General features: G+C 43.5%; 1 protein-coding gene across 3 annotated transcripts in view; it reads right to left on the bottom strand.

Moving 5' to 3' along the window:
* The window catches only part of rbm42 (RNA binding motif protein 42), a 41,699-nt gene extending 30,864 nt beyond the window's left edge, over positions 1 to 10,835 (bottom strand). For 2 of the 3 annotated variants that reach the window (XM_060900204.1, XM_060900206.1), the window contains exons 1-3: positions 10,347 to 10,577; positions 3,800 to 3,867; positions 3,477 to 3,624 (exon numbers count right to left, since the gene is read on the bottom strand). In XM_060900204.1, coding sequence (XP_060756187.1) covers positions 3,477 to 3,624; positions 3,800 to 3,858 — 207 coding nt within the window. In that variant the 5' untranslated portion in view covers positions 3,859 to 3,867; positions 10,347 to 10,577. Of the gene's footprint in view, positions 1 to 3,476; positions 3,625 to 3,799; positions 3,868 to 10,346; positions 10,578 to 10,738 lie in introns of those variants that run through there. The other variant, XM_060900205.1, reaches the window with a different exon arrangement.
* Between the last annotated feature and the right edge of the window lie 2,418 nt (positions 10,836 to 13,253).

Raw genomic sequence — 13,253 nt, 5'->3', positions numbered from 1 at the left:
AATGGCGGAACGAAAGAAAATAGGGAGGCCAGAAAAGTTCGAAACAGATAGCGCGAGGAAAAAGGCAAGAGTGGCATATAAAGCGGCAAGATATCGTATAGACATTGGACCGGTTTCGGAAGAGTGGATACGGCGAAAGGAGGAGATGGGGATGAAAACCCACGCGGATTTGGCAGCATTTCTACTGAACAGGTACATTTTGAAGTTGAAGTTTTGTTTATATGCTCTCGAACATGAGTGTCGTTCTTTTTGTCTACATGATATAACAATCTCTGTATCCACAATATATCATCTGTCTATCTTTATTCATCAAAAATAAACTGTGTGTAAATTCTGACTAAGAATTACATAATCAAAGTCGTAGCCTAGTCAGTTTCAGATTGATTCTTCTGCTTGTCGCTATCGATGTTGAAAACAATATGGCTACACGCACATGTGTTTGTTTATCGGCAGATAGCGACCTGGATCTTTACTCGGTCGGAAATGAGTGATTCGGCGCTATAGTACTACGCGGGCAAAAAGTAATCCCTTTATTCGAAAATTTATTTTTTATTTCTAGTCGTTTATTTACGCTCACATTTGATCATTTATGATAATTTTCATACAAAAGAAAATACACGAAGTTTCAACAGGCGGGAGACTCGCTTTAATACAAAACAGAAATGGTCAGACACAAGCACGCCAAGCACATGGGAATGTATTTTGCCAATTTTGACAGCGCATGTTTTTTTAATGCCGCACCGTAGACAGCGAACGTTTAAACATGATCAAACATAGGAAATGAACGACACAAAGCATGGCTCAAAAACAAAAAAGTTAAATAAACCCTGCAGATAGTTGATGGTGTTGCAACACATCAATGTTATAACCCAATCTCTACCCAACCACCCGTCATTTTAATTGTCCTCAGATCAGCACCGACCTCACATTTGGCCTTAGGAGAGTTCAGTTGACGGAAATCCGTCACACGACGGAAAACTTTAATCCATGCATTTGTATAGTTTGATGATTTTTTTTTTTTAACGTTTTGTCGGCTGATTGTAGCGTAGCTCCGGGCCCAGTTTTGGGCGTCAGTTTCATGCTATGGACTACAGTGAGCGTGTTGCTCTTTTCATATCAGGGTTGTCCAGTGCTCTGTGCAGCGGTGCTTCTGTGCTCGCTTTGCGGATCCATGGTGTGGTGTTCCAGTTGTGTGACGCCGCTGGGCAACGTCACAGCAGCTGTGCGGGCTTTATCTTCGTGTGCCTTTTGATGGGACTGTGGGTCGCTACGCCATTGGAATTACATCCTGACCCTCTTTTGGTGAACTTTTATTTTTCCCTTTCCCCAGCTGTAAAGCGACCTTGGGCGTGAGAAAGGTGCTATATAAATTGAACTAATTACTATTTATAAGGTCGCCGGTTTGATTCCCTGGACCAGCAGGAATGGCTGAAGTGCCCTTGAGCAAGGCACCTAACCCCAAACTGCTCGCTAGTCTGCTCTGGGCATGTTGTACATCGCTCCGGATAAGAGCGTCTGCTAAATGCCTGTAAAGTAATGTAATGTAATGGCCTCATACATCTGACTTATAAAACTAAATAGGGCTGTGCGATATGGGAAAAAATGAATATCCCGATACATTTTCTCCATTTCACGATATACGATATATATCTCGATATATTTAAATCTCCTCTAAAGGACCCCATGAAATCTAACTTTTACTCTTTACAATCCCTGCAGATTAAATAACATTCTTGGTTAACTTTACAGGTGGTTTTCAACAACACATTTTAAATTTTCATGTTGTTAGTGATTAATCACAATTGAGTTGAAATAAGACTATTTTTATTCAACAAAGACGTGGCACAAACTGCAAAAACAATCTTGAAAATTGCAACAAAGGGGCAACACAATACAGAGCTGCTCAGAGCTCAAACCAATAAAGTGCAAGCTCAACACTGAGAGACATTTAGCCTAAATAAGAAAAGTGCTCTTTCATTAAATTATTTTAAAAAATAGATCTCCAAGCTATTAACCTGACTACTGAGAACCACTGGAACATTCACAATAGAGAGAGAGGTTGAGGGAGAGAAGAGAGAGATCTGCAAAACATCATTTTTCTCTTTGCACACTTTTGAACTGAATGTTTTCTGGCTCTGCCTCTCAGATGTGTATAATTCCGCTATTGCCTTCTCTGTAAAATGTCTGCGACCAGGCGACTCATATTTGGGATCGAGTGTGTTTAGTAATTTTTGGAAGCCTGGTTTTTCCACTATATTAACTGGGATCATGTCTTCGGCAATGAAGTTAGTGATTGCATCCGTTATTCAGTTCAGTTGGTCGGGTTCAATGCCCAAACTGATGATCACATCAGTTTTTCTTTGGCTAATCAGACAAGGTACGCCACCACTCTTGCCGGAGCGGTTGGGGGTTAGGTGCCTTGCTCAAGGGCACTTAAGTCAATCCTGCTAGTCTGGGGAATTGAACCAGCAACCTTTTGGTCCCAAAGCTGTTTCTCTAACCATTAGGCCATGACTTCCCCTAGCATCCGTTATAGCTCTCCATCTCTGACTCGTTTTCTCATATGGGGTGGCTTTGGAGAACGAGGCTGCTATGGTCATTTGTTTAGCTCGTGGGCAAGTAGTTCGGAGTTTAAGAGACTCTTCATACTGTACCGGGTGAGTTTCAGGTGATGGAACATATTTGTCGTGCTGCTGCCTTTCATGATGACAGGTTTTTTTGCACACTTTACAAACTGGCATTTGCTGTTCCACGTCCTCCTCGCGATATCCAAAAAATGCCAGTTGACTGACCCCTTACTAGTTCTTTTAGGAAGTAATTTGTCGCTGAAATTGCCAGAGCTTACAAAGTAGCCTATGCAACACCAGAGATTGCACGAACTGAGTCAGCGCTATAAACCGGAACCAGGAAATCTTCCCGCCGGCAGTGTTGCCAGATACTGCTAACGTTTTCCAGCTCAAAATATGTTCAAAACCCGCCAAAATGCACTTAAAACCGCCCAATCTGGCAATACAACCGAAACCAGAAAATCTTCCCGGAAGTTCCTTTCAGCACCGAGATGTCGCCTGGGATTGGTGGCGAGTGCATGACGTTATTGTTTTCTTTACCCTTAGGCAGCCTCTCGCGTTACTGCCTGAGGGACAGGGAGAAAACCACCGGGAAAGGTTTTAAACAAACACGAAACAAACGCAAGCCGGAAGATGACCATAAAATACTCGATAGTTACGATATAATAATTTTATGTATTGCACACAGAATTTTCACAATATATCGAGTATATTTGATATATCGCACAGCCCTAAAACTAACTATATAAAACAAGCAAACAAAACAGGTCATAGGTTTTAGCCAAGCTGTTATTTTCCAAAGCATTTCTAATAATATATATTAATAACGTTCAAACTGTTGGAAAGAACTGGAGATACCATCATTCACAACCGGCTTCAAGACATTGTGTGTCTGGTTTATGTACATACCTGTTGGTAGGTGTTGGTGCCAATGATGGGCCGGACCACCGGCAAAGCTTGTACAGCTGGCACAGCCAGAGCCACTGGAACAGCCTCTACTACTGGAGGGCCTCCTGCAGTCACAGCCACTGGTCCTCCCAAAACCTCCTGCTCGAACCTGTCCAGTAAACCATTAGTGCATGAAGACTGAGTGCAAATATTGGGGCGTTATGTCAGGCACACAGGTTTACATATTAGAACATCAACACCAGTCTGAATAAACACTCATAATCCTAAATATATCAGAAGATAGTGAAATGATAATGGAGAAAAGGTACATAAATGATACTCACAGCGCCATCTCTGCCTCCATCTCCTTGAGGCGTTCCTCGCCTGATTTTAGTGCCATCATGAGGGATTCCTAGAAGAGACTTATGGTCAACTCCAGAACATTTATATAAAACACTCATGTTTACTTTTGGGCGTGCCACGAGATGGCTGCATCCGCCCACAATTGTCATGTTCTTGCTCTGTGTCTACGTACGCTTGTATCAGGTTCTGTTATGGGAGCAGTTTACTCTACTCTTGCCAAATATTTTGTAGCGATACACTGAAGACATGTGGGTTTGGGATCAAAAGACGACCGTGAGATGATAGAGCAGAACTTCTGATTACATTTCCTGATATTTACATCCAGACGTGTTCATCAACTTGCAACGCAGCACATTTTGTTTGAACCCACCTACCCGGCAAGTGATCAAAAAATATTGGAACACGCACGACTGACCGGTGTTTGTTGCCCAGGTATGCCCTCTTAGATTGACTGTTGAAGCAATTAATAGCTATGAATGCCTACTCTTAGTTTGAGTCCTGGGTTTCACCTGTGAAGACTACATTTGTTGTTTAAAAGGATAAACCAACATGAAACCCAGAGAGATGTCGATGGGAGAAAAGTAAGCATAGCTTAGGCACTGCCAACACAACTAATTGGAATGATCTGAAAAACAACGAATCCACTGGTGTACTAACAAACCAGACATCACCAGCAGCAGCTGATGACAAACATTGTGAGAACTGTGAAGAAAACCCCAGACACAACAATCAGGGACAATAACCTCCGCAGGGTAGGGGTGAAAGAATTACAATCTACTGTTTGAAAAAGACTTCGAGAGCAGAAATACAGACGCCATGGCACAAGATACAAACCACTCATCAGCAGTAAGAATCAGAAAGCCAGATTGGAAATCGCAAAGAAATACAGAGACGAGCCACAAAAGCTCTGGAACCAAGAATAACCTCGACCAAAGTGATGGAAAGGCCAAAGTTTGGAGAAAGAACGGATCGTCTCCTGATCTAAAATGCTGTTGTCATGATGGTAGCAGCAAAATGAACTCAGAAGTCAACAGAAACATTCTGTCTGCCAACTTACAGAGAAATGAAGATTTAAACACTTGCGTGTGGATACCCAGCATCTTCATTGCCGGACCCACAAGCAAAAATTGGAGTCATCAGGAGGAACTGCAACCGGTTTTGACCCCTACTCCTCTACTGTTTGTTGCGGCGGGGGCCCTTCCAGATTGGAGGCTCTTTGCTAGTGGTGCTGGGTGACCGAAATTGTTTGGCTACTCAAGCCAAACTCAATCTTCCCTTTTCAGCCAGACGAACAAAGAGGCTTTCTCAACTGTCTCTTGAAGATTGCTAATGATTTTCTTTACTTCCATGGGTGAAAATCCAACGCAAATGCGCAAGAGGTACGTCAACTCACGGCTGACATAACCGTTGGCATCCCACAGCCATGTGATGGCATTCAGCTCGCCATCCTCTCTATATACACGCCTGTACCAACTGCTCATAAAGTTTATCCTTCCTGTCCGGTGGTGTAGTGGTTAGCACAGTCACCTCACAGCAAGAAGGTTCCGGGTTCGAACCCAGCGGCCGGCGAGAGCCTTTCTGTGTGGGGTTTGCATGTTCTCCCAGTGGCTGCGTGGGTTTGCTCCGGTTTCCCCCAAAGACATGCAGTTAGGTTGACGTGGGGTGGCTGTGGGCTGAGGTGCCCTTGAGCGAGGTACCTGACCCCTGACTGCTCCCCAGGCGCTCTGGTGTGGCTGCCCACTGCTCTGGGTGTGTTCACTGCTTCAGATGGATTAAATGCGGAGGATGAATTTCACTGTGCTTGAAGTGTGCATGTAACAAATAAAGGTTTCTTCTTCTTGTCCTGTGCATCTGCAAGGTTCTCTTCCTATGGTAGCGTCAATTCTAACATTATGACTGTCTATCTTCATTCCAAACCATGATATCCGGTTGTTGTGTCGTGGCCAAAATGGGAAAAGTCACAACATTTGCAGATCAGCTGTTAACCTCTAATTCTCTCCCTGTCCATTCTTCATCCATCACTTGTACCTTAGGAGCTGCCTTCCTCGAGCCTTTCTTACCAGCACTGTGGAAAGCTACCTGGCCAAGCATCTCATGTGTGGGCAGTTTTCCTTCCCTAAACTGACTCAACCTGGCTTCTAGTGCCTTAACAATCACCTTCAAAACCATCTTCCAGTCTAATTAGAACAAACTTCATCATTCGGCAAGACAATAACCCCAAACACAACAAAGCACTTCATCAGTGGAAAACATGGAAGGTCTGAGACTGTCAGTCACCAGACCTGAGAGGAGACTGAGGCTACATCCACACGACAACGAGATTTTTTTTTAGCGGGTAAAAAAAATAATAAATCGCATCCACATGGGCAACGGATCAGTAAAATATCAGGTACATATGGCAACGCAACGCTTGCTGAAAACGATGCAATACACATGCCACACCTCTACGTGCGCTGTAAGACAGTCCCATCGGAGACACCAGAACAATAGAAGAAGTAGGACGCATGCGCATAAACCCCTTCTTCTACCCGGCGTGAAGCACTCACAGGAACAAGCACACAACAACAAGAAGATGGCTTCGACTACGCGAGGAAATCGTGCCTTCTGTGTGAACAAATTAGTTTTATTAGTGTGCATAGTTTTATATAACTTAATTTTCTTATTGTGTGTGAACATTTTGAAGAGCAGTCTTATCCAAATAAAAAAAAAAATTCAAGAAATGGTTCAGTTACTTGTTTATTTAAAAGAAAAGCTGGACACAAAAGTGAATGCAATGCAGTGGTTCATACAAAACAGTCTGTTGAAGGGTCTTCTGACCCTTTTCCCCTCTGCCGCCATTATAGTCAGGTAACTGTTGCTTTGTGTGGAAGGCTGTACTTTCTGTTCATCAAAGCAGGTGTAAATTGTCTGTCTGGCAGGTCAGTCAGGTTAATGTGTAAACAATTTCAAAAGATTCTTATCCAATAGAGCGCTTCGAGATCAGCGCGAACCCGGCGGCGGCCATATTGGAAGTCAAACGTCGCTGTGTCAGTGCATTGTTGTTGCTCAGCGAAGCAAAATGCATTATAATCACGTGTGTCATTGTTGGCTGTAGTAGCCGGGGGAAAAGGGTGGCAAAAGCTTCCACAGACTCCCTAAAGTCGTGACAAACCCGGGAATTGCAGCACAGGAGAAAAGCGAGCGGAGGAGACGACAGTGGCTGGCTGCCATTAACCGATCAAATTTAGGACAACTAGACTGTATCCGGATTTGTTCTGATCACTTTGTGACAGGTAGGTTAATATTGTCTTGAATTTCATAGTTACTAAAATAAATGTGATACAAACTATTATCTTTTCTATGTACTTTCAGCAATGATTAATGGATATATTTGTCACATTAGGTAGCTTATGTCCACTGCAGTGCATTGTTGCATCAAATGGCATTTAAGATCTAGGCCTAGTAATGTTTATGTACACATGCTGTTAGTACAAGTTACATACTAGGCCTACATTTTATTTACTGACTAAAATAATTGATAATTATGCAGCAACAAGCTGGGGCCAGCTTTCCATTCCTTCTCACTAAAGGCCTCTGCATGCTCTTGCGACAAGGCTTTCGCAGATAGCTTTTCGCAGACAGCTTTTCGCAGACAGTTGAAATTTATCGTTGAGTGGGGAGTAATAGGCGTGCGCGATGTTATTCACCGCCACAATGCAAGGGGGCGTGAAGTCGCTAGGAGTAGTTGGTGGGTGTGGTTAGTGGAGTGTTTATCCTCCGGTTACTTATAATGACTAGAACTGGAGTCGTATAGATGTACGTACTTCCTCGATCAACCGCTCTTCGTGCTGCTCCATCTTCGCTCGTGTTTTTAAAAATGGCGGTCGTGAAAACAAACCAAACCGGGAAAGTAGGGAAGCGGAAGTGCGTGTACAGCGGATGTAGAGTGGACCAATCAGAGCCCTCTTGTCTGCGAGGCTTCTGCGGTGGTCACAATTTTTGGGAGGTGCACGCAGAGCGTCTGCGAAGGTGGGGGGGCTACGCAGACAGAACGATCAGTAAAATATCAGGTCCATATGGCAATGCAACGCTTGCTGAAAACGATGCAATACACATGCCACACCTCTAGGGGCGCTGTAAGACGGTCCCTTCGGAGACACCAGAACAATAGAAGAAGTAAGGACGCATGCACATAAACTATTATGCACAAGACTTCATATTAGCCACAAAGTCAGAAAAATCTGTTCGTAAAATTACATTATAATGACCAAATACAATGAAAAGTATTTTTCCAGTCTCACCTGTGAAAGGTAATCCTATGTGATCTCGTTTGGACGGCAAACCTGTTGGTACAGTTAAACGCAGCTAATCTTTATTCTCCGCTTTGACCTATCCAATATGGCGGCGAGGATGACGTATGATTCTACGCGGAAGGCGGCGTCTTTAATGGTCCGGAATAAATTGAATACTACACGCTGATGGATTAATTTGTTGTTTCTCGCCTGTGAAAGGTAATCCCATGTGATCTCGTTTGGACGGTAAACCTGTTGGTACAGTTAAAGGCAGCTAATCTTTATTCTCCGCTTTGACCTATCCAATATGGCGGCGAGGATGACGTATGATTCTACGCGGAAGGCGGCGTCTTTAATGGTCCGGAATAAATTGAATGCTACACGTTGATGGATTAATTTGCTCCTCTACGCCCTTTTTGAGGAATGTATTGTCGGACTTAAATCAACATCTGAAGAGGTGAGATCGCTCCTTTTTTTCCCTGGCGGGATTGACTCTGCCCTAAGAGCTATTCTCTCTCTCTCTTTGCACCATTACACAATAAATATTCACAGTGAAAATATTTTGTAAGCGCGTTTCATGAACCAAGTTATAGGATTTGTTGACAACTCGCATCGCATCGCAATGAGAAAATCATTGGCACTACTGGTGTTAAGAATCAGACCATTTCATAAATGAATATTTTGCTGTAGAGCTGCAGTGTTTGTACAATTGCATGTTTTTGCTTCACTATTACTGTCACTATTCTGCTTCTTGCATTACTACTGTGAACTAACACTGAACATAATAATAATAATATCCAAGCTCGTGTTTCACTCTCACTAGTGCTCTGTAAGGCTTTTTCCTGGTGATGTTCCGTGAAGCACTCACAGTCATGTGGTTGTGACGTCATCGTAAACAAATCCGTTCTACTCATCCAGACGACTTCGCAACGGCAACGTTGCCAGATCTTTCCACTCTGGAACCCGTTCTCAAGAAGATTGCGTTTTGGGCACCCAAAACGCCGGTGCCGTGTGGACGCCAGGCCGAAACGATAAGCAATTGTATCGGAGTCACCTGAATCTGTTGCCGTGTGGACTGCTTGTTCTAGTCATGTGGTTGTGACGTCATCGTAAACAAATCCGTTCTACTCATCCAGACGACTTCGCAACGGCGCCGTTGCCAGATTTTTCCACTCTGGAACCCGTTCTCAAAAAATATCGTTTTGGGGCACCCAAAACGCCGGTGCCGTGTGGACGCCAGGCCGAAACGATAAACAATTTTTTTTATCGGATTCACCTGAATCCGTTGCCTGTTATTCAACAGTCACGCGAAATATCGCGAGACTACACGGTATTTCTGACAACAAACCTCATTGCTATTTTTACAGCATTTCTTCTTGACTATACCGGACTTTTTATTTCTCTCTTTTGCTTCCGATTACCCAGTGCGTCTTTTAACAGGCTGCCTAGAGATCAACCAATGAAGAAAAAGTAAAGAAGACAAGTTAGCAACAAAAACAAGCCCATACACGTCTGTGTTCATTGCTAGCTTAGCTTAGCTTAATTTAGCTATATATGGCTAGCTGGCTAGTTAAGCCACATAAACCAGGGAAGGTTTAAATGTAAATGTGTGACTGTTATTAATTTGTAATTTTTTTAATCATTCCTAAAATAAATTGGAGAAATAACTGACTCAGTGGGTTTAAATCTAACAACCTGTAGTTAGCAATCTTGCTAACTAGCTAAACTGAAAACTACTTGCCGGTGAGCTGTTATCATCAATCAATCAATAAATAAATAAATAAATAGAAAATTAGATAGATATCCTATGAGTATACGTGGCTACTGCTTATAAATAAAATTATTTTCGGATCCCATGTCTATACAGTAAATAAAGCATATATACACATGTTATCAATGATATTCGCCTTATCTCTAGCAAGCATCAGCAAGCTGTGATTAGCATCAGGGAGCTTGGAGTATTTTGGTTACTGGGTTTTGTTCAAAAAACAGTGTTGTGAACTATATTTTCAAAATAGTAAGAAAGCACTTGTTCATGAATTGTCTTAGAAGCATTCATTAGTACTAATGAGCACGTTTTGTTTCACAAGTGTAGCGTAAAGGCTCAAATAAAAAGTAAAATTTAAAAAATTAAACCGAATCGCAGAAGATTGAGATCGGTTTTTCAATATATCGGACAAAAAAAAACCTTTCAGAAGGACCAAACAAAAGCTGTGATTAATAAAAGGTACATTTTCTTAAAATAAACACCACTTACTTGATACCGAATCAGTAGCTTTGACGAACCACAAGGTGAATTTCGTTTATCTGATTATCTTCCAATACTACGAAGTTATAATTTTATCAAGAATTAGACCGGACAATCGAACTTTATCAGGAGAAGTGTTGATTTATTCAGAAGTTATTCATTCTTACTTTCTTATACTCGTTCTTGTGTACCTTTCATAACGCGAGATTAACTGTTCGTATCGCGAGATCATGATTCGCCTGTTCTGGTGGGTGTAATGCTTACGCGCATGCGCAGTGCGCTATTGTTACATTCATTCTCCAACACGGAAATACTGACTACAGCCTCGCTTCGCTTCTGTGAGGCAGTAGCCACAAATTATCTATCTGGTGTGTAAAGTTTGCTTTAAAATATATCCTTACCTTAAATATTAAACACCTCTAATATTCCAATCAACAAAGCAAAGACTGAAGAGAAATATTTCATTAGGAAGTCGTCATTCGACTTCTTCTGTGGTATTAAAGGCGTCGAAGATGGTTACAACATGGCGTACAGCGCCACCTGCCGGGAGAAAGAGATTACTCGTGTTGTGCCCTGAGGAATTTGAATTGAAATCTGAATTTGAATGTCATTATTTTGAACTTGTAAATCTCATTATCTCTAGCCGCTTTATCCTGTTCTACAGGGTCGCAGGCAAGCTGGAGCCTATCCCAGCTGACTACGGGCGAAAGGCGGGGTACACCCTGGACAAGTCGCCAGGTCATCACAGGGCTGACACACAGACACAGACAACCATTCACACTCACATTCACACCTACGGTCAATTTAGAGTCACCAGTTAACCTAACCTGCATGTCTTTGGACTGTGGGGGAAACCGGAGCACCCGGAGGAAACCCACGCGGACACGGGGAGAACATGCAAACTCCGCACAGAAAGGCCCTCACCGGCCACGGGGCTCGAACCCGGACCTTCTTGCTGTGAGGCAACAGCGCTAACCACTACACCACCGTGCCGCCGAACTTGTAAACGAACTTTTAAAAAATAATAATAATAATGTAGTCATGACCAATTCACCTCGACCAGACAGCTTTCCCCTGGAACCCAGAACCAGGGTGGCAACGGTGGTGTAAGTTTAATGGCACTGTCACCTCACAGCAAGAAGGTTCTGGGTTCGAGCCTCGCAGCCAATGGGGGCCTTTCTGGATGGGGTCTGTGTGGGTTTCCTCCACAGTCCAAAGACATGCAGTTAGATAGATTAACATGGGATGGCCTTGGGCTGATGTGCCCAAGAGTGGCGGCGCACACGTATGCAATGGCTTTGCTCTTCTATGACGAACTAAATTTCATTGTGCAGTGACAATAAAGGCATGCTGTTATTATAGATGTTGCATGCATATTTTGTGGTGTCGTGGTTAGCACGGTTGCCTCACAGCAAGAAGGTTCCGGGTTCGAACCCAGCGGCCGGTGAGGGCCTTTCTGTATGGAGTTTGCATGTTCTCCCCATGTCTGTATGGGTTTCCTCCGGGTGCTCCGGTTTCCCGCAAAGACATGCAGTTAGGTTAACGTGGGGCGGCCTTGGGCTGAAGTGCCCTTGAGCAAGGTACCTAACCCCTGGGCGCTTTAGTTTGATGGAAATAAAACAAATATTTCTTTCAAGTCTTGACTGCCTATTATCAGATACACTCCATTGTAGCCTTTCGCATAGGTCACATGTCATGACTTCATGTTTTTTGAGGCGATGTTATTATTCGTTCTGCTGAGAGGAAGATTGGCTGCAACCTTCCATCTCTTCAGAACCTGTACAAGTCCAGGACCCTGAGGAGAGCAGGAAGGATTGTGGCTGACGCCTCTCATCCCGGACACAAACTTTTTGAACCAGTCTCCTCTGGTAGGAGGTTGCGGTCCATTCGAACCAAAACCTCATGCCATAAGGCCAGCTTTTCCCCCACTGCAGCTGGCCTCATCAATAAGATCAGAACTCTAACCTCACACTTCCACTCTGCAACATTAATGCACTTTATCTCTGTACTGCGTTTTTGCACATTTCAAGGTCATGTCATACAGTACATCTCCATTCTATGAACGTTTATTGCACATTCCAGCTCACACTGTACAGCTTGGTTATAGACTTAGCCCATTACACATATTCTCTTCCTCTCATGCACTCTTATCATGACTGTTCTTCATCTTCATCACGTGACCTGTTTTTGCACATTCCGGATATACTGTACAGCTTGGACTCCAACAACTCATGCGCATACCCCTTAAATATGTCCACGTTTCAGATTTCTATATTTCACATTCTTCCATCCATCCATTATCTCTAGCCACTTTATCCTGTTCTACAGGGTCGCAGGCAAGCTGGAGCCTATCCCAGCTGACTACGGGCGAAAGGCGGGGTACACCCTGGACAAGTCGCCAGGTCATCACAGGGCTGACACATAGACACAGACAACCATTCACACTCACATTCACACCTACGCTCAATTTAGAGTCACCAGTTAACCTAACCTGCATGTCTTTGGACTGTGGGGGAAACCGGAGCACCCGGAGGAAACCCACGCGGACACGGGGAGAACATGCAAACTCCGCACAGAAAGGCCCTCGCCGGCCACGGGGCTCGAACCCGGACCTTCTTGCCACTACACCACCCTGCTGCCCCATTCCACATTCTTCTATTTTTTTATTCTATGCATATCGACTAGCTACTTTTTGCCTTTGCTAAATTCTTCTATCCTAATTGTTCAAGCACCAATCACCAAAGCAAATTCCTTGTATGTGAGAACGTATTTGGCAATAAATTCGATTCGAATGGTTATCCTGCTCCACCATAATTTATGGTCATAAGCTGCTCCTGTGCCACATAAGGGGAAAAACAAAAAGATGAAAGAGTGCCCTCTGCTGGTATAATATTGTATGTGCAAGGAGGAATAGGC

Source organism: Neoarius graeffei, chromosome 19 (assembly GCF_027579695.1).
Source record: "Neoarius graeffei isolate fNeoGra1 chromosome 19, fNeoGra1.pri, whole genome shotgun sequence".
Classification (NCBI taxonomy): domain Eukaryota; kingdom Metazoa; phylum Chordata; class Actinopteri; order Siluriformes; family Ariidae; genus Neoarius; species Neoarius graeffei.
The sequence above is the reverse complement of the archived record's forward strand: the minus strand, read 5'-3'. Positions and strand labels throughout refer to the sequence as shown.